At 39.6% G+C, this 22,640-nt stretch overlaps 1 protein-coding gene across 5 annotated transcripts in view; it reads right to left on the bottom strand.

Annotated features, from left to right (window-relative positions):
* Positions 1-1,872: 1,872 nt before the first annotated feature.
* Positions 1,873-22,640, bottom strand: part of ZDHHC14 (zinc finger DHHC-type palmitoyltransferase 14) — a 129,078-nt gene continuing 108,310 nt past the window's right edge. For 3 of the 5 annotated variants that reach the window (XM_060241314.1, XM_060241351.1, XM_060241322.1), the window contains one exon: positions 1,873-5,245. In XM_060241314.1, the coding sequence (XP_060097297.1) occupies positions 4,844-5,245 (402 nt within the window). In that variant the 3' untranslated portion in view covers positions 1,873-4,843. The remainder of the gene's footprint in view (positions 5,246-22,640) is intronic. The other 2 variants (XM_060241332.1, XM_060241341.1) reach the window with 1 other exon arrangement.

Below are 22,640 nucleotides of genomic sequence, written 5' to 3'. Positions count from 1 at the left end.
TACAGCAGTGCAGTTTCCCTGAATACAGTCTTTATTTTCTCATTCCCCATAAGCTGCACTTCCATTAAATGAAAGTGAACACACACACACACAGAGCAGCCAAAATAGAGTTTACAAACACACAGTTTATGATTTCACTGGGGCAATTTACTCGTGGGAGTTAGTGAATGTAACCATCCACTGTATTTCAACCAACTTCTTCCAACTAACAGGAAAATGAAAGGAGAGCAGCCTTTTTGGAATTTTCTTCCATTCCACAATCAGATTCTAGTTAACTCAATTTTACTACACACACAACTTCTGAAACCAATGCAAAGCAAACAGAGGGACTGTACTGACTTCTCTTCCTTTCTCATATGCTTCACATACTCACTGGGAAGAGCCACTTGGCTTTACTTGCTCGCCCCATGCAGCTTTCCTCCAGCTGAGATTTAAAGGCACACACACTGTCCCAAACATAAGCTGTTTGCAAGGTTCTTTTAAGCCTGCCGAGGTGGAAAGGCACATGATAGCTGTTGGGGTGGGGCTTCCCCTGCCAGCCAGCTGACTGGCAGAGGGTAGGAGTCTGCAAAACCGGGGAAACCGGGTGCTGGCAAGTCTACAAGTAGATAATATTTTTGGCCTCGGATTTGGGAGAACTGGATTGAATGCCACCCAGATACAATATCATTAACTAATGTTTTATATTTTCCTGCATTTCATCTGAAAGATGAAAGACACTTTCACAGAATCAGTGTGGAAAGGTTTGAGGTCTTGAGATTATGAGAATGGTCTACAAACATTACAAGTATAATACATTCCTTCTCCCCAATACTTTCATGAAAATGTGTATAATATGTTTATGGTTGGTACCCTGCAAGAGAAAAATGGCTGAGAGGGCATACTGGACTAGGGAAGCAGTAAGCAAGGAACACTTAAGGTTATAATTCTAATTTTTGTACAATATACACAGTATACAATACTGTATATTATGTACACAGTATACAACGTACACAGAACTGTACACAGCTATGTATCTATAGGCAAATTGTTTGTAGATGGTGCCTATGAAGAACTTTTTTTTGTATTTTTGCATTTTGTGTGTGTGTGTGTGTGTTCGTGTCCCTGTGCCTAGAAGTCCACATTGATGCTGGAAGTCCACACCTCCGGTGACTCCTACTGGGGCATGGAGGACATTCAGACAAGTGGTTTGAAAGCCTGCCTCTGCCTCCTGAGTCGACTCTGATGTTCTTTGGAGGCCTCCTATCCAAATACTTGCCAGGGTCGGCCCTGCTAAACTTCCGAGATCTGATGAGATTGGGCTTACCTGGGATATCCAGGTGAGGGCTCAATGAAGAACTTTCAAGGTATTTCTAAAATTAATTTGTCGGACACCACAAAACTTGACACTTGTATCTTGCATAAGAGTCTTACAGCCAAAACTTCTAAGTCCACTAAAGTCAGTAATACGAACTGTTACAGAACAAACCTATGCGAGCTATTGCTGTCTAAATCCATTAATTTCAATGGATTTAGAAGACAGTAATGGTGCATGGAATTACAACTAAAAAGCAGACAGATGCAATCAGCTGGATCAGTTGTAAAGTGTATTGATGTGGAACTTTTCAGCTACTTGAAAAGGAACTCAAAATAGATCTGCACATTGGCAATGTGGACAGCTCTGCTTCTGAAACCATTGTATGTCCTTTACAGAGGAGTGCAAACAGAGGAACACATGCTCCATTCCACTGTTTCCCAGGAGATGTCATCATGAACCAACAGTACAAGAGAGCTGAAGTGTCATGGCAACTAAAATATGTAGATAAACCAACGATGGTGAAGGCAAAGAAGAGCAGCTTTAAATTAAAGAAAGGATCTTAAATCAGAAAGGGGTGCTTAAAAATGCGGTAATTTTATTCTTCAACACAAAGTCAAAAAAGATTATAAACAAACAGCCAAAAATTACTGTACATCAATGCAAATGGAAAAAATTTGTTCTAAAATAGGTATTCACAGTACTTTATTTCTGTCATCAAGCATTTTTGTTCCCTCAAGCACTAAAAAACCCACAAACCCAACAAGCAAGGTGCTGCATTTTAAAGTTTTAAAGTAAAAGAGAGAGATGCTTAAAATCAATTACATGATATTCTTACTCCCCTCCCCTAGTCAAACCATTACCAGTACCATACTGTGGACCTACATCATGCACAGTGCTGTTGACTATTTGTTAATGGCAAGGACATTCAAAGGCTGCTATTAAAACAAGATGAAGGATTTCTGTGACAATGCAAGCAGATGCATTTTAAATGGTCCTCCTCTTCTGTATAAGTTCCCCAGCTGTGAAGTCGTAATGGCAGAGTAAAATATTTTTTATCATTAGTTATCTACATTGTGGGGAATGCAAGCTCCATGTTCTAGCTTCTGCAGAATTATGTTAAGACCAGTTTTGTTAAACAGATTCACTGAACTAATCAAATACTGTTGGTTTTTTAAAGTTAATTCCCTACAAATAATACTACCCACACAGGCAATTATCTTGACATAACTACTTCTTCTACTGCCAGAAAATGCTTAGGCACCCTATTTTAATGCAGTGAGTAATAAAGGCCTGTGTTTTCTCTTGACAGCCTTTCTACCCTTCACTAAAACTGCAGCAAAATCAGGATACACACGACAGAAAGGAACAGTAGCAAAACCTCAAACTCCCCCAACCTCCCAGAACTGTACTATGTAATTTTAATCACATTTCTGGCTGTTTCATCACATTATCAGCTCACAACCTGATTTGGGATTGTTGCCTCTGAGGTGTTCTGCTGTTGCATGGAGGAGGTCAATCCCATCCTCCTCCCCTAAAAGGACCCCACTACCATCTTTGCTGCTGTTATATTGGTGCTTATAGTAGCACACATGCTTCTGTTACATCTTGCCAGAACAGCAATAAAAAACACCTGAGCCCTGAGTAATCATCTCAAAGTTGTTGGTTTTTCTTTGGAATATTCATATACTAAAGGAAAGAATATATGCTGGATTTTAAAGAAACCCTATGAGGTCAGTCAGCAAAAGAGGCAATATCCCTTCATATGAAAACTTGTAAACATTTTAATGGCTCACAACAATCATTACACTTTAATGATCTGCAACCATATCACTGCAGATCATGCATAGCTTTCTGCAAAAAAGAAAACAAAAACAAGGAACCTGTGGATATCAAAATTTGTTTCTAATTTTCTATACATGCAACAAGGTGAAAGACTTATCACTGTTCAGGAAAAAAATACCTTTTACAAAATTGTACACAGTGTGAGGGCTCTTGCTAGCATTTCTGTAACAGATGGCATTATTCCAATTTAAACATTGTGCTTTTAGTTTCTTTTATAATCTGTTTTTCCATGTATCAGAAATGCAACTGACTAATACCGTCACAATCCATTTTTTTAAAAAAGTTGCCTGGAGCGATGATTTAGAATTCTGAAAATACTCTGCATTAAATTTTGTCCTGAGAAGAGATTATTGCAGGTCCTAGCATCTTCAAAGCAAGGCAAGATGCAGAGATACACACCATTCTCATTGCCTGCTCTCTTGGGCTGTCCCTGAGGGGATTGTTTTAAAGTTACAACTAATTTTTCTTAACCCCCATATTAAAGCATCAAACAATTCTGTACCATAAATATGTATGTCTTAAATAGCAGAAGAAATATATAGCTGAGAATAACCATGACTGGATGTCAGTTAGTAATCAAATATATCCCAGCATCGTATCTATTCCTTTGCGAAAGCCTTGACATCCTTATTTTGCAAACCTTATATTTGAGAGAATCCCCTGGATATCACTGGAAGAGGTCCTCAAGAACATATTACTTCCAAGTTATTTTAGCATTCCACTTAGCTGAAGACACACTGTGCCCTAAAATTAAACAGCCTATTTATAAAACCACACACAATATGGAAACAAAAGAGTTCATAATTGGTTTATCACTATACCTTTGTGTTCAATTACATCTGCTTGAGAGAAACTGAAATCCATGTGGCTCCAGAAACATATCCAGAGACAGATAGAATACAATTTAATTAGATGTCCACATGTAATGTGGTCATGTAGGACAAGGTGTGGCAGGTAGCAGAGAAAAATCCATGATATGGCACAACACAATACTTTATTTTAGATACTCAACACTAGAATGATATGCAAAAATCCCCTACATCTGAAATACCATTAACTCATTTATTTATAATAAACTTGACTAAGTTGGAAAACACACACCATATTTGTCCATTAGATTAATTGCACTGTCTTTTACATAAAACAGTACTTTGGAACTCACAAAAAATAAAGCAGCACTTTCTTTCAGTACCAGCACTACTGTAACATACAATGCAGCATGGCGAGCAAATCCACAATGGCAGTCCTTATTGTTTTTGTATTAACGGAATGGTAAGTTTCTGTTTCAAATATTGGTAGCACAGTAACAAGAAAAGAGTGTCTTCCCTCCCACTGGCTATAAAGGTGGTATTACACAGTAGCTTCATAAATATGGAGCGTGATTCATATATTCAGTAATTTTTTAAAGCACTATAATAAATACCTTTGTAGAATAATTCCGGTTTGCTGGATTGCATTTGTTACCAGTTAGAATTAATGTACATTTTGGTTTTCATTTAGACATCAACATTGCTGTCAAATCCAAACCACCAACACTATTAAAGAATATCATAATTCCATTGCACAAAAATAATTTGTTATTTTAGCATATACCACCGCGTAGCAAAATCTCAGGTACATGTGTATTCCACAGTCTGAAAGTGTACCAAGTTTGTTATAGTTGGTAAATAAGGTCAGTATAATGAAAGTCATAGTTAAAGTTGTTCAGACTGAGCTGAGTTTCACAAGGCCACGTACTGAGTCTTCATGCAATGAATCTTGGCTGGCTAGGCTGAGGACATGCATGGTATGGCTATGTGTCACAGGACTCCCCAATGGCAACATGCCAGGTGGTGATGGAGCTTCTTCAGGAGTAAGAAACTGATGACTTTCAGGATCCTCCTTCAATGGTATCATGTCTGACAAACCTGTTTCTGATGTGAGATTTGGCATGGAGGAGGGTGGAGTCGGCTGCCCTAGTGTTAGCGCGGCACAGGGAGCACTGATAGTGGTCTTTCCTGGTAAAGGTAGCTCTTCGCTAGTAATGCTGGGCTCACTCTGGAGTAGTGGTGTGGCAGCAGCCTGCAAAACGAATTTAGTGCTCTGAATGCACTGATCTTGATCACACTGAAGAATTGAAGGATGCCATAATAAAACACACATGACAAAGGAAGAAAAAAAATGGAAGGATGTGGGCAAAAGAGGAATGGATTGTGAGGAGAAAGAAGAGAGTTGTTAGTAATACTCTTTTGTAAATTTGACAAACAGAGCAAGCACACTATCTCAGTGTTTCAGGAAAATGACAGTATATATTACGACAAGCATTTGCTGCGTGCAAGATCCAGAATCCTCATCTATCTCCTAAGAAACAATCTCTGAATAATACTGACTGTTCCCCAACAAGTAATTATTCTTCTGTGTAAGTCTGGTGACTACCCTTGGTCAGGATTTCTTGGGATCACTACATAATGCCAGAGACCTTTCCTACCAGCAACTGGACAATGGAATGCGATTCCAGGTTCTCTAGGATGACTTCACACATGTGTCTAACAGACTAGAGTCTCTAGTACTCTGTATCTATGGTAATGGGCTCGATTCTCACATGTGCATATTCAGAGTTATTGCTTCTGGTAACATGTCTTGACTAACATGACACTGAAAGAGGAGCCACCTGATAATATGATTTTTGATAATGCACTATAAGTAAAGAAGTAACCACATTATGGAAATTCACAGAAAGCACACTTTAAATGTGTCTCTTGATGCATGGTACCAACCATTATGCAGAATGCTGTGGACTTTAAAGTATGCATGCAAAGACAACCTTCTGATATCTTCCAGACCTACAAAGCAGATAAGCTTTATTTTCTGAAGTCAGTGGGACTACTTCACACTAAGTGGCCATTAAACAGGTTCATCCATTCGATTTTGCTGACATTAGAGAATACATGGTTTTGGTCCATTATGAAAGATTGAAGTTATACAAAACAGCACCAAAATTATACAGGGCATATAGAGATGTGCCTACAAATAAATGGTACAACATAAAATGAGAACCCTGTATAGTCATTATGCTATTCCGATGTATGAGTGTCAGAAGTAACCTACCAAATCAAAGAAAATGTACACGCATACAAATCAGCAATCAACATCTGCATTTCATAATGCATTTGCTTTAGAATAACATATACAGAGTTTTTCAATTATTTTTAACAGCAGTATTTCTTCTTATTAGAGTCCTAAATAAAATTATAATTACTTACAATGTTATTTTGGGTTTTCACTTAGGGTTTGAGTTTTAAAAAGTTTTAAAAGTCAGGTGAGAAGATTAATTGAAGATTAATAATTGAATCACAATTATTTTACTGCATTTATAGTCCAGTTTCCATTTGCCGCACAAAACCCACAATGTTTGCTGCAGCCCTGGCACAGATAGTGGGAAATCCGAAGGACGCAATGCTGAGAAGACGAATGTGACAGCGGCGTAAGGTGAGTGTGAAATCAGTCTGCCTTTCCAAAACAAATCAGGATGTATCATTTTGAAGTCAAAATTAGGAGTACAAGGTTCTACACTAAATCCACATCCATATTATTATGATGAACCACCACCACCACAATAATAATTATACATGTAGCACTTTTCCAGTGTACTTCCCCCATGTTCAGCAATCTTCAAACACCCCTGTTAAGAGGTATTATTCCCAGTACAAATCAGGGACTAATAAAGTTGCTTGTCCCAAACCACATTAATTTATAGCTAAGGTGACATGTGAACTGGGAATTCTGTGTTCACATTTGTAGCCACTATGTGGCATTTTCTTGTCCTAGGCTTTTTCTGCATGGAGACAATTGTCTATGCAGGTCACAAAGCTACTAGAAGAAAAAAGGAGGGCAACAAAAACTTAACCTCCCCAAACGAATTAAGAACCAAAAAGGTTAATTGAATACACAACAAGGGACCTTGAAAAGCAATATGGAGTCAGTGTAACCTAATAGTATGTAGTGACTACATATATACATGTCTGCCTTTCCAAAACAATTCAGGTTGTATCATTTTGAAGTCAAAATGAGGAGTACAAGGTTCCACACGAAATTTGCGTCCATATTATTATTATGACGTGATTCTTTTGGACTATGGTAGGAAGGTACATAATTGTAATACCACTGTGATTACACTTGATTTGGACATAAGGCCTATATATGACGTCGTGTTCTCAAGGCGCAGGTAGGCAGGAATCCAAAGCCAGTCCAAGGTCAAAGTCCAGGAAGTCAAGCAGGAGCCAAGTCACCAAAGCAAAATTGCAAACCAGAATCAGAAGTCAGTGTCCAAAAGCCAAAGGGTCAGGGTGCCAAGAAATTCAAGCAAGTCAGGAGCAGGAAGGAGCGTGGATGCAAGACAGAGAACAGACTTGTTGCTTCCACAAGGTTACCAGGTCCTGGGTGGAAAGAGCGACTCTGCTAGAACTCAGGACTAAGAGATCTGAAGCATCGGCGTGCCTCATGTCTTCGCTCTGAAAGTTCTTTCTGGAGCCTGCTTCGAACTCTTGAGATGGGAGGGGGAAAGCTTGGAGGAGATTGACTGTCAACAGCTGACACTGGTGCCTGGAATGTGGGGAGAGCAATTGATGGGCCAGCTGCTGATTGTTCATTGAGGAACTGGCTGGCAACTCTTCTAGGTCTGTTAACCCTTCCAGCTTCCCTTCATCAGGGCTCATGACATATGAGGCCTATAAAGTACATCCTTGCCTTGAGTCAATGATATTTAACAGAACATAATTCTCACTCGGTCCTATATTGTCTAATGTTATTATTGCAATAATTGAGCTTGTGTAACATCAATAAAGAAGGCCAGTAGGCTGATATAAGTCGGTTTTAGGGTCACATAAGGTCCTAATTCTGAAATACTGAATTGTATGGACAGCTTTTTTTTTTAAAGGAAAAGCCCAGAAGGAACTCATTTGCATACTAGGCCACACACACGGACGTCACCATTGTTTCACACAAGACTTTTAAAAGAAAAAGCCTGGCAGGAACTCATTTGCATATTAGGCCACACCCCTGATGCAAAACCAGCCAGAACTGGGTTCCTGTGCATTCCTGCTTAAAAAATAAAAAAGCCGTGATTGTATTCTTATTCTATATTTGGGCCTATAACTGTTTTTAAACCAATTTGTAATAAATACGTGTATTTTTGTGTAATTTGCATTATTTGTGCATTGATGTTTTATACTTACTGAAATTAATATTGGGTCTCTTATATTGCACCCAATTAACTTCTTTGGTTCTTAGCTCACATTGGTACTGTCCCTGCAGAGGCATTCACAAGGACAAGAATATATCCACATGGCAATTTCCACTGCCCTTTCAATGTCTCAACTCTCTACAGCTGCCATTTCCACCGCAGGAGTTTTCAAATTTTCAGGCTTTTGTTTTGATCAGTAATATTTAATCACTAGAGCACTATCTATATATCTAATTTGCAACAGTCCCCTCTGCATGCAGATACTTATTTCTGCAGACAGAGGGCAAACTCTCCCCCAACAGGTTTTTCTGCAGACTCAGGAGGGACTCTGTGGGTCTGCAGAAAAATCCAAAAAGTTTTTAAAAATACACTGGGAGTTTAAATTCTGCCCCAAATAAAAAGTGTTGTCTGTGGTTGCACAGACAACGCAACTTACCATTGAGGGCCTAGCTGCTGCTGCTCCTGTAGAGCCACTCCAGGCCCAGGTGTGGATGGGTGGAATGTTGGACACCACTCTGGGCCTGGCTACAGCAGCAGGGAATACCGGCAGCCACTCCAGGCCCAGCTGTGACAGTGGGGAATGCTAGGAAAGGCTCCAGGCCCAGCTGCAGCAGTGCAGAACATCAGCAGAGACTTTGGGCACAACCATGACAATGGAAAATGCCAGGATAGACTCCAGGCCTGGCTGCAGCAGACACCAGGAGCTGCTCTGGACCTGGTCACCACTGGGAGCTGCTCCCGGCTTGGAGCTGCTCCCAGACACTATCACCAATTCTGGGGTACAGGTGGGTGGGAGAAAGAAAGGAGGATTGGCTTGGGAGGAGATAAAGGGAAAGATGGGGTGTTGGCTTGGGAAAGAGAGAAGGAAGGGGGATGGGCTTGGAGGGAGGGAGAGAGAGAGAAAGACAAAGGAGAAGGAATTGACTTGATAGAGGGTTGGAAAGAAAAAGAAAGAGGGATTGGCTTGGGGAGAGAAAGAAAGGGAAAAATGGGAGAGAGGGAAGGAAGCAAAGGTGGAGGAATGCCCCTTCCCTGCAAGTTTCTTGTGGGTCCCCACTTGTTATATTATAACTATATATATAACTATATATAACTATATATATAACTATAACTATATATATAACTATATATATAACTATAACTATATATATAACTATATATATAACTATAACTATATATATATATATATATATATATATATATATATATATATATATATATATATATATATATATATATATATAAAAAAACCCTTTTTGTTGCTGGTTTATAATGAGAAATATGCAGCAGTACCTTTCTCTGTATAACTCTGCAACAAAAAGGACTAGAGTCTTACTTTAAAAATAATAAAGTTAGGAAGCAGTACACTGGATTGTTATAATGCTACACCAATATACCTACTACCAAAGCCCCCCAAAAGTCTTCTGGTGGAGGGGAAATAGCTATTGCATGAGCTGAGGTAAGGAAATAGCATCAAAGTGGACAGGACCTGCAAAATATGCATCATCCTGTCCACATGGTGGTCAAAGAAGCTTTGACTGATCTTTCAAAAAAAAAATTATACTAAACCAGGTTGAGGAAGAAAGTGGGGGGAAACACAGAAACAGGATGCACAAAAGATGATGTCATATGGATGCCCCCCCAAACTAAGGCAGCCAAAGAAAAACAAAACATTTGTGTGGAAATAGCCCCAGTTAAAAACAGGTAAAAACCATTAAGTCCCTTAATAAATTGTTCTTTCACTTACACACTGTTGTTTGCTTGTTTGTTTGCCATCAAATCACAGCTGATTTATGGTGACCCCTAGTTGGGTTTTCAAGACAAGAGATGTTCAGAGGTGGTTCACCATTGCTTTCCTCTGCATCACAACCTTGCAACTCCTTGTTGGTCTTACATCCAAATGTTGACCAGGGATGACCCTGCTTAGTTTCAGACATCTGATGTGACTGGGTAAGCCTGAGCTATCCAGGTCAGAGATTTCTTTCAAGCCAGACCATAGAACCATGAAATCTCTTTGGTTTGGTTGATTTGTGGGGCTGCTACTGCTTTAGCATTTTAGGACATATATAATGCATATACATAGCCTCAGTTTTCTGCAGCAAAATACTTATAATTTCTGTAACTGTTTCTTATATTCCTCATTTATGTTAAAAGTATATTTTTGGCCCAGAGTGGCTAAATTGCTGGGTTAAGTTGTTGCTCTTTGGAAGGAAAAGCATGTGTGTAAAAAATGGCATGGAGTGAAAGGGTTAACTTCTCCCACTTTCTTCCTTTCTCACCCCCATAGCTGCTTTAGCCTTTAAAAAACACCTCAGAAGATGCTAGTCACAGTTAGGAGTATCTTGGCCTTTATAATATGGAATTTTTGGTCAAGGGTAGGGTTGATGGTATAGAAAGGATAAAACAAAGATAAAGAAACAAATACGGGAATGGGACAAAAAAGAATCTGAAAGATTCCCCAATGAAGCTGCATGCAAAATACATAGGCAGGGGTGTCAAACTCATGAGGGCCTGATCTGACATTAACAAGACCTTGTCGGGCCGGGCCATGTCAGGCCGGGCTGTGTGTGTTCCTATTTAAGATTAGGTAGCAGAGATATAAAGGACACAGACAAACACAATTAAAGATTTAAAAAAAATAAAATAAAACAAGTTTAAAACATTAGCACTCTGTCTTAAAGGTGCTTTCTTTGTATTTCTCCCATGGGATCCAGGGAACTGGGCAAAGGAAGCTCTGGTTCTTTCAGGCCCGTAGCCAGAAAATTTTAGGAGGGGGGGCCCAGGGGATAAAATTTTAGGTGGGGGAACTGCGAGGCCCAAAATGACATCACAAATGATGTCACATTTTAATTTTTTCAAAAAAACCCGGGTAGCCAGCTACTAGATAAATAAAAACCTTGCATGTTTTTGGGATTGGTATATGGTGGCGTTCCTGTTCTGCGGGATGGGAGGGAAGAACAAGGTGAAGGACACACCATCTAACTGTCTGGGAGTTTGCCCCAGGGAGGGGGCCTGTTTCTTCCCAAGCCCAACAGGCATCCGGTCAGAGGAGAGCCCCAATGCCAGAGAGAGCCCCATGAAGCCGTTTGGAGAGGCCCTAACGGTTGAGTGGGGGTTTGATTGGAGGGGCCTGGCTACGGGCCTGGGCTCTTTCCTTCCTTCCCCAGGGGACCAGGAGGGGGAGGAGCCTCAGCCAATAGAAGAAAAAGAAGTCTGGCTCAGTAACTCTGCTGTGCAACTGAGAGAGCCTGGCAAAGCAAGCTATTCCTCCCCCCTCCTTCCACAAGGGAGGAGCCTCAGCCAATGGGGAAAATAGAGGCTTCACTCTGTAGCTCCTGTGTGACTAAGCAAGCCCAGCAAAGCAAGCTGCAGAAGTAAGCAAAAGAGAGAAAGAATCAGACTGCAGCCAGTTACTCAGAGGCCTGATAGGAGCCCTCTGGGGGCCTGATTTGAGCTGCATGTTCGACACCCATGACCTAGGGGATGTACAATTATTAAAGATTATTTTCCCTCTACACCAACTTGTTTCTTCATCTTCATTTTGCCTTGGTGCACCACCCCTTTCCTCCTCACTAATTACTGGTATAGAAAGGATGCCTCTGAGACAATCAAGCGTTAAATGCATACATAAGTGTTCATCAGTCTATACATATTTAAAGAGAGACATTCAGAGTGCAGTCCTCATTTGGGTTTTTGGACCATCAATAAAGGCAAGAAACACATTTAAAAGTTTCCATAAACAAAATGGATTTGAACTTGCCATTAAGATAAAGAAAATGTTATAGTTACAAATAATAGTCTATTTGCAAAATAATAATCTCATTACAGATGCTTATTTTTTGTAATTCCCACCTCTATGCATATCTTCCAGCTCCAATCAAGCGGATTCCATGTTGCATTGTTCTCTGCATCCCAACTCCAGCTGGCACTTCTCTGTAACACCCCTCCCACTTTCTGATCTGAATAGAAGGGTTGATGGATTTTCATTCTGTTAGTATCTGATAAAGTGAACTTTGACTCAAGAAAACGTATACCCTGGAAAATTTGGCTGGATTCAAACTTTGTTTCACACTACAGACTAACGGACTAACATGGTTACCCACTTGAAACTAAAAATTTGTCATAATTGATCATAAATTATCATATAATTTGTAAGTTCTGTGGATAAGAGGAAGAATTCCATGGATCTACCTTGGCTGCACAGGAATTTGATAAAGACTTTTTTCTGTGTGTTCATATCTGTGTGTACATGTGTGTAAACTTGGTCTTTTCTTCCTTTCTTGAACCTTTGCCACTACAGAAAGTTGAAAATTCAGATCATGATTACCAGATTCTGACATAACAGCAAAGTTGGGTGCAAGAACAGTTTTTGCAAGCTCAAACCTACATTTCTAGAAACTTTGATTTTCCTAAGACCAGTTAGTGCAGAATCATTAGATTATTTATATTAGAATAATTTTCTTGTATCATGTCTTATCGTTACTCTCAAGAATCGGCTAAGTGTGTTTTAACCATATTACAGATTAATAATTGATAGTTATTTTTAAAAAAGGATCTTTACTGTCAAAAAATGTTTTATTGTGAATGTAGTTCATTGTTCCTCAGCATCAGTCCAGAAAAGCACTTCAACTAAAATCAGGGCCAAGTACATTAAAGATCCATCTTGAATAACAACTCACCTTTCACCACATTCTCCTCAAGTAATATAATAAGCCACTGTAACCAAACTGAAAAAGCACTAGAAAGCATTTGAGAGCTCCTTGTTTCTTTCAAATTGCCAGATAGGCAGTATTTGAAAATGACAACTAAATGAATGCCATCTTTACTAGGTAACAAAAAACGTTGCACAAACTGAAGCCCTGAGCCTGCTCCGGCGGGGAGGGCGGGATACAAATAAAAATTGTTGTTGTTGTTGAAGTATAATTTGGTAAACTGATTTTAAAATGGATGTTCAAAATGTTCCTCTTGCAAGAATTCTTTAAAACAGACAGGGATTACACTGGAAGACAGATTTTAAGTGTCTGCATGTTACTTAATTCCAAGAACAAATTCATGTTTTGTGTTGAAATAGTTGCTAATGATTATATGTGAAAAAATGTATTTCTTTATAAATGAAATGCCTATTATTTAATTGAAAAAGTATTTTGAGTGGCTGCTTGGTGAGTTTGCTTTGCTCCAGCTCTCAAACAGGATTGAGTTTTTGGTAGAAGTCATGTGATGTCCCATTGCTTTTCCCATTGCCTTTTGTGCTTTCCCATTGCACTTGTTCTAGAGTTTTGTTTTATGTGATTTCCTTCTTGCTTTTGATCCTTGTTCTTTTCTATGGAAACATATATATATTCAGAGGTATTAAACTTCTGAAAAACAGTGCTAAGATTCAACATCATGGAGAAGCACTGGCCTCTTTGCCCCTAGGGCCTATATACCTCTAAGGCAACTGTTTGTATAATATGTGAAGTCTGCACTGCCTTTCATAGGTTTTAGTAGCTCAGTCTTCCCTTTTCTCTGCCTGAGATCTCTTCATCATAATGAAAAGGCCTTGTATATTGCCCTATGCATCTGCATACATATAGATGTCAATTACAGGGAATCAGATTCTCATTTCACTCTTCCCTAAGTAGAGAAAAATGTTCAAGGTATCCTTCAGCAGGTAGCTCTAAGTGTACATTGGTATTACAGATGAAGCACAGGGGAACAATGCTTCAGATTGCATTTTGGCACATCAGAAGTGCAGCTGCTTCAGTAGCATTCAACAGCAGTGCTTCAACTGAAGACATTTGTAAGGCAGCTACATGGTGAGCTCCTTCAACACTTCTCAGGGATTATAAAACCAATCTGTCTTGGCTATAGTAGAGTTGTAGCTCCTCTTGACTGGCAGTTAACTCTTCACAGATGGGAATAATACTTTTGGATATCCCATCAGTCAAGGATGCCTTCTTCCTGAATAAGAATAGAATACTGAATTTACTGTAATTATTCACAGCATATGTGAATAATAATCTGTTCATACAGGAGGGCATCCTTGCCTTAGATTGTCTTTTGAACAGGATCATCCAGTCAAGAAATGTTGCCATGCTCTCTTCCATCTCATCCACTTATTCTAGTAGTACCTCTGATCTACTTTCTGCAGACTATATCCTGCATATGGTTAATCCTTAGATGATGTTCTACTGTTTATGCCTTCAGTGTGGAGACATTAATTCACTTTGTTTCAGATTTGCTAAAAGTTCTTTTGTGTTGCTTACTAGTAGTTTTCTGCTCTAGAGTTCTTCAAACTCCAAAAGGAGGTAAAGAGCACATCCCAGGAGTGGTCATAGGAGGCTATGCTGTGTTCTTGCCCACTGTCTCAGTGAGAAAAATCAGTCAAAGATCTCCATATCTTTGAGTAGAAGGAACAATCATGTTCTGTTCTGAGACAGTATTTATATTTAGAGATCAATAAAAATGAATTAGATAAGATTATATGGCATAGAACCATTTCATTTGGCTGCTCTGTTTAGCATTTCACCAAATGTCTTAAATACCAGTAAGCACAGTGTAATGGTTAGAATGTTGGACTAGGATCTGGGAGATGCAGGTTCAAATATTCACTTTGCTATGGAATCTTGCAGGATGACCTTGGACCAGTCATACACTCTCAGCCTAACTCACCTCACTGGTTTTTGTGAGGATAAAATGAAGGAGAAAAGAAAGATATAACCCACTCTGAGTAGCCACTGGAGAAAAAGGTGAGAATAAATGAAATAAATAAGTTGTTAATACGGAACTATACTACACAAACTATCTGATATGCTGCAAAAATATTATAGCTGAGGATAACATTTTGGAAGGGAAAGAGGCATTTAGATGGCTGCCATGGAAACTGCCATCAGCGCTCATTTTACTTATATTTGTACTTTTAATCGTGAAATAAGAAAGGAAAATGGTACATTGACTTCACAGAATCAACATATTTTGATATTGTAGACAATGATGGAAAAGAGATATCACAAAAGAATTGGCAGAAATTTATGTAATCTATTGAGCTCAAGTGTGGTCCAGGGTGCTTATGGGAGAAAAAAATCTAAGTATTGATGAAACACATTGTCATAATCATACTGTACTAGAAAGTGTTAACTTTGGGGAGAAAATATCAGAAATTCTGTACCTAGTTTCTGGAATATTAAGAAACCAATAGTATTAAAAATGTTCCTATATTAATATCAGAACACAAATTAACCACTATGAGTTAGGATGGTTTAATTTAAAAGGAAAAAAAATGAATTTAAGCCATATTTCATTTAAATTAATATATTTCCTGAACCTGCATGCACACTAACTGGTTGCTATAACAATTAAATGACATTTATTTGTAAATAAATACAGCCTTTTATATGAAGCCTGTCATTAACATGTCACCTGGTTTCTACTGGTTACTAGCAATTGCTCCTAAACAAGCAAATGGAGCCTCATATATTGTGCTTTGCAGTACATTTCCTGGCAGAATTAGTCTAGTGCTTAAACAAAAATTTATTTGACATGTTCAACTTTCTTCTATTACCAAGCCACAACTCTTTTTGCCAAAACCTACTCCTTCAGTTAGTAAAGATCTCTACAGTTTACATTTTCTTTCTGTGCTTACTGAGATTAAGATACTCAGAAACAAAAAGATTTGGCTTAGCTTAGCTCTACCAGAAGGCTTTCACACATGGAAATGATCTCCAAGACATTCATCTCCCTTGCTATGGCACTCCCAAATGCTTCCTATGCAGCTCCTAGAGGATGGCGACTCCCATAAACTGCATGGAGAAGAGTTGGGGGAGGGGGGATCAGCAAATATTGCTACCCCGTTGCACATGCAGAAATGCTCTGATGTGTCCTGTGAGTCCAGTCTGTCTTTGCAGGAAGTTCTCACTCCTATTGATTTTTTTGCCCTGTGGGCATTCAATGAAATTGCTGAGCAGTCAGATTAAAACGGATAAAAGGAAGTACTTCTTCACCCAAAGTGTGATTAACATGTGGAATTCACTGCTCCAGGAGATGGTGGTGGCTACCAGCATAGCCAGCTTCAAGAGGGGATTGGATAAAAATATGGAACAGTGTTTGTGTGTGTGTATGTATATATATTGGCCACTGTGTGATATAGAGTGTTGGAATGGATGGGCCATTGGCCTGATCCAACATGGCTTCTCTTATGTTCTTACGTAGCTAAATCATATGGAAAAGTATAACATAAACTATAATTACCTGTTTGCATTTGCATCTGCTACTACAGAAGTTGCATTTGCTACTATAGTTTTTGTTAGTCTTTAAGGTGCCACTGGACTTATTTTGCTTTAACACACTAACATGGCTACCTCTTTGCAGTCTGTGAAAGGAAAGCAGTCATAAAAGGCCTCTGTGCAACAAGGGGTGATTATATACCGATATTTTTCTCTATCACACTGAATTCTTCCCTTTAAAAATCATGTAGTCCAAACATTGCTGGATTTTTCTCTGAGAGCCAGTTTGGTATAGTGGTTAAGTGTGCGGACTCTTATCTGCGAGAACCAGATTTAATTCCCCGCTCCTCCACTTATAGCTGCTGGAATGGCCTTGGGTCAGCCCATAGCTCTTGTCCTTGAAAGGGCAGCTTCTGGGAGAGCTCTCTCAGCTCCACCCACCTCACAGGGTGTCTCCTCACAGGGTGGTGTTGTGGTGGGAGAAGATATAGATTGTAAGCTGCTCTGAGTCTCTGATTCAGAGAGAAGGGCAGGGTAAAAATCTGCAATCTTCTTCTAATTCATATTTTCTAAAGTATGAGATTGAAAATCCCCTGCTCATATTTTAAACTCATATGTTGGGAATTTTGTTATATTCAGCCTAAGAGCTTAATCTATATTCTGTGATATTGCAGTCCATATAAATGGGATAATTATATTTGCTTAGAAAATGTTTGCTAGTTGGCTTCTCTGTACACGTGCAAAAATAAGCTGCTAAATGAGGCAGAATTTTATATTCTCCAGTGATGGAAGAGACAAAAAAAAGTGACTTTTGTCTTCCCCTCACTGCAGCCTATGGACCCACATCAGTCTGCAAACTAGAGAATCAACTTTCTCATGGTTGGAAGGCACTGTTGTGGGGGGGCAAGGAATATCTGTGACAGTCAGTATTTGTACTGATGGCTGACTAGGTCCACCCCAATATGAAGTTCTAACCTAAATTGAAAGATAAGGCTGCAAACTTTTCTGTGTACTTATTTCTAACATCTATAGAATAAACTGGGACGTAATAACATAAGAACATAAGAGAAGCCATGTTAGATCAGGCCAATGGCCCTCTGCTCCATATTTTTATCTAAACCCCTCTTGAAGGTGGCTATGCTTGTGGCTGCCACCACCTTCTGTGGCAGTGAATTCCACATGTTAATCACCCTTTGGGTGAAGAACATAAGCAAGTCTATAAGAACATAAGCAAGTTCTACATAAGCAAGTCTATACGGCTGTACATGTCCAGAAGTAAGAGCAGATTGTTACTGGGCAAAATTGTGTTTTCCCAAGAGATGAAAAATAAACATGATTTTACAACAACAACAACAACAACAACAACATTTTACATCTTGAGAGAAGGATGAGTTGCAGAGCTCAGGTAGCTAGAAGGCATGAAGAAAAGATCATCCCTATTGGGATTAGTGGATTCTGGATCCTATTAAATGCCTATGATGCCTGGATATAGAAAGAAGCCCAATATAATAATAAAAGTGGGGAAGCCATAAGGACTCTTAGGGAGCACCTCATTTCCTCCTGTGTCCCTTTCACTACACTATTTCCTCTTTTCCTCCACCTGGTGGCCCCATATCCTCTCCTTTCCCTGCATCCTTTTCTCCATCCCATCCATCCACCAACCCTGGGTCTCCCATATCTTAGTCTCACACTCCAACTACTCTGCTACACTGACTCCTAACTTTCCCTCTCACTGGCAACCTCTCCCTGAGAAAAGGCTGGCCAAGTTGCAAAAATCATGTAGTAGCCAATTGATCAGGTGAACTGTACAGTAGCCACAACCAGGCCTGGCCAAGTCACACAGTTTGTGCACTGGCTGCTGCCAGGCCAAGATTATGTAGTTTGAAGTCTGGTAGCCACCAGTGGACTTGGGTGGGTCATGCATATTGCATGGTAGTGAATCTCCCAGGCAAACAATGTGGGTGGCTGCTGTTGTTAGCGAATTTCTACGTGGTTGCCTCTGGGCTGGTCCAGGGATAGTCATGCAAGTTGTGTGGTAGTGAGTCTCTTGGTGGTCGCTGCTAGGTCTGGCCCAAGGAATCCTCCCCTCCAAGGCAGGTGGGAGGACAGCAGGAGTGTACCGAGGGGCCAAACATATCACTGAAAGGATCTGCGCTCCTTCTTTCATTTTCACTTATAGAAACCAAAGCTGGCAATGTTGTGGTGGTTGCCTAGCAACTCTCAAAAAGTTACTAAGATTTCAGAAGTCATTCATTTCTTTTAATTTTTTTTATTAAAACATGCAGAAAGTTACATATAATAAAAAAGAAAAATATTTATACAAAAGGGAAGAAAAGAAAGAACAAATACATAAACTACAGCATCAACTCTTTTCCTACCAACTGGACTATTACCATAACACATCATTTATTGGCACGATGTACTGGTACTATTTTAATGGACTATTTATTATATTTTATGTATTAGATTTTTTAGTCACTATTCACTCGAAAGTCCTTGTGGCAACTTACAACATTAAAACCATAAAGGTAAAAAACAACCTAAAACAACTAACAAATATAAAATATTAACATTAAATTATTAAAATATGTCTCTATCACCATACCACTATTAAAATAGCCCAAATACATGATTACTCTCCAAAAGTCAATCTAAATAATTCAGCTTTGCATGCCCTGTGGATACTAAGTAAGTCTGGCAGGGCATGGGTGTAATTTGAGAGTGTATTTCATAGGACAGGGGCCACTACTGAGAAGGCCCTTCCATGGTGACAGCTAAGCAAGCCATCTTGGGGCCAGGGACCTGCAAGAGGCTCCTAGACAATGACCAAAGGGAGTGGGGGGTGTAATAGGAGAGACAGTCCCAAAGGCATGGGGGTCCCAAACTAGTTAGGGTTTTAAGAATGGGATCCAGAGACTAATTGGTAGTCACTGCAGCTGCCACAGAATTGGAGTAATATGAGCTGACCATGATGTTCCAGCAAGCAACCTGGCAGCTGCATTCTGAACCACCTGCAGTTTCTGAAGCATTTTCAAGGGTAGCCCTACACAGAGCAAATTGCAGTAGTCTAGTCTGGAGGTACCATTGCATGGATCAAAGTGTCAAGGTCTGACCCAGACAAATAGGGGCAAAAATCCACAAGAAGCGTGCACCAACACTATACATAAAATCCAAATTGTTGTATTATTACAAATTATTGTACACTACAGTTATGTATGATCAAAGGACTGTACCATACAGATAAATATGCAAATAAATTCTTCAAAGGATTTAAAGAAGGAGTATAATTGTTGCAAGTCACACTATTGGAACAACTCCTTACCAGTATTCCCTCTAAGCTGAGTTAGTGTGAGCTGGCTCACAGTTTTTTAGCCTCCAGCTCACACATTTTTTGTCTTAGCTCAGGAGGGATGACCCCAGAGCACATTAATTTATGCAGGAGCTCACAACTTTAATGCCAGTAGCTCACAAAGTAGAATTTTTGCTCACAAGACTCTGCAGCTTAATGGGAACACTGTTCCTTATGTGTTCAAATATGGTCCACAAAAAATTCTTCACCATGCAGATCTTCTGTCTTTCTGCCAAGTTTGCAGATGACACTAAATTGTTCAGGGTGATGAGAACCAGAGAGGATTGTGAGGAACTCCAAAAGGATCTGCTGAGGCTGGGTGAGTGGGCGTCAACGTGGCAGATGAGGTTCAATGTGGCCAAGTGCAAGGTAATGCACATTGGGGCCAAGAATCCCAGCTACAAATACAAGTTGATGGGTTGTGAACTGACAGAGACTGACCAAGAGAGAGATCTTGGGGTCGTGGTAGATAACTCACTGAAAATGTCAAGACAGTGTGCGATTGCAATAAAAAAGGCCAACACCATGCTGGGAATTATTAGGAAGGGAATTGAAAACAAATCAGCCAGTATCATAATGCCCCTGTATAAATCGATGGTGCGGTCTCATTTGGAATACTGTGTGTAATTCTGGTCACCGCACCTCAAAAAGGATATTATAGCATTGGAAAAAGTGCAGAAAAGGGCAACTAGAATGATTAAAGGTTTGGAACAGTTTCTCTATGAATAAAGGTTAAAATGCTTGGGGCTCTTTAGCTTGAAGAAACGTCGACTGCGGGGTGACATGATAGAGGTTTACAAGATTATGCATGGGATGGAGAAGGTAAAGAAAGAAGTATTTTTCTCCCTTTCTCACAATACAAGAACTCGTGGGCATTCGATGAAATTGCTGAGCAGTCAGGTTAGAATGGATAAAAGGAGGTACTTCTTCACCCAAAGGGTGATTAACATGTGGAATTCACTGCCACAGGAGGTGGTAGCAGCTACAAGCATAGCCAGCTTCAAGAGGGGGTTAGATAAAAATATGGAGCAGAGGTCCATCAGTGGCTATTAGCCACAGTGTGTATATATATGTATATGACACAGAGTGTTGGACTGGATCGGCCATTGGCCTGATCCAACATGGCTTCTCTTATGTTCTTATGTTCTCTGACGTGAATGCTAGCTTTCCCCTCATGCTTTCTCAAAGAACAGATCTCATTAAATTTTGTTCCAGGTGGGCACTCTGTAAACCAGAAATTACATACCTTTTCACAGTATAATCAAGAACCCACTCCTACAATATAAACAGCATTATCTGTTACAATTCCAACTGGGACATAGTCCTCTGAAGTGGATCACACAGAAAGGCAGCTCCACAGCAGAGAAAGAAGGAAGATCTGCATGGTGAAGAATTTTTTGCAGAATAAATTTGAACACTTATGCAGTTATTCCAGATAGTGTGACTTGGAACTATTATACCCCTTTACATCCTTTGAAGAAGATATTTGTATATGTATCTGTATGGTACAGTCCTTTAATCATACAGAATTGTAGGTACATTAATTTGCTTGTAATAATACAACGATTTGAATTTTATGTATCGTGTTCGTGCACAGTTCTTGTTGATTTCTGTTCTTATTACTGTGTAGTTCACCGTGTTGCTGTCCAGACAAATAAGGAGCGAACTGGCAGGCCTAGCATTGGTGAAAAAAATTCAGATCATCCTACCTAATGATAGTGCAGAATCCAACCACATTTCAAAGCTCTTTACAGAGTCTACAGCTGTCAACTGGATACCATCCAGTCTTGGGAGTGCCCCTCCAGCTAGTATTTCAATCTTTCCCAGCCACATGATCTCCATCTTGGATGGATTCAACTTTAGCCAGCTCCCCACTAACTACTAGACTATTTCTTCCAGGCACTGGGATAGTGCTGAGAGCCTTGATGCTGGCTGGTTGTCTGGCAGCAGCAAACAAGTGGCAACATGGTATAGATCAAAGCAAGCAAAAACAATGGTGTACTACAAAATAAAGAAATTACGAAATTATGAAAAAAAATTGTTATGAAGGTTCTTCCTTTACGTGTCTGTCGACTAAGCACACATTTCGCATAGGAATGCTTTTTCCAGAGCCAATCTTATTCAGTGAAAAATCAACTGAAGTCAAGCAAAATATCTTACTGCATTATCATTAAGCACATTTGCTTGACATCAATTGATTTGGTCACCCAATGAGATTCCATTCCAGATCTTAGTCCAAAGCTCTACTGCTGAACAGTAGCAAAAAGCTGGGCCTGGGTGAGTCATGCAAGTAAGATGCTAGCTAGTCATCCAGTTGTTGATGGGTTTGTTCCCAATTAATCTTATCTCAACGACCAAACAGCTCTGGAAAATTCTGTGCCCCCTCCACCCTGCCTTTTTATGACAGAAACAAAAACTGGAAGGCTGGCAATACTGTATGGTTGCCTAGCAATGGCCACTGGGAGCATGTTTCTTAAAGCTAAAGACAATGCTTGTATTATTTTGGAAGTTTTAGTGCACCTTTTTTTAAAAAAAATCAGCTTTTCTTGAACACCTGAGTTTTTTTCAAGCTCACAAAAAGATCCAGCTTGTGCGTTCATGGCTCTAGTCTCCAGATTTAAGTCCCCACAGATGGGACAATGTTGAGAATTATATATATTGATATCATGGAATCATAGATTTGGAACAGACCTCAAGGGTCATAAAATGTGTCATCGATAGTCTGAGAGA

Source organism: Heteronotia binoei, chromosome 1, assembly GCF_032191835.1.
Source record: "Heteronotia binoei isolate CCM8104 ecotype False Entrance Well chromosome 1, APGP_CSIRO_Hbin_v1, whole genome shotgun sequence".
Taxonomy (NCBI): Eukaryota; Metazoa; Chordata; class Lepidosauria; order Squamata; family Gekkonidae; genus Heteronotia; species Heteronotia binoei.
The sequence above is the reverse complement of the archived record's forward strand: the minus strand, read 5'-3'. Positions and strand labels throughout refer to the sequence as shown.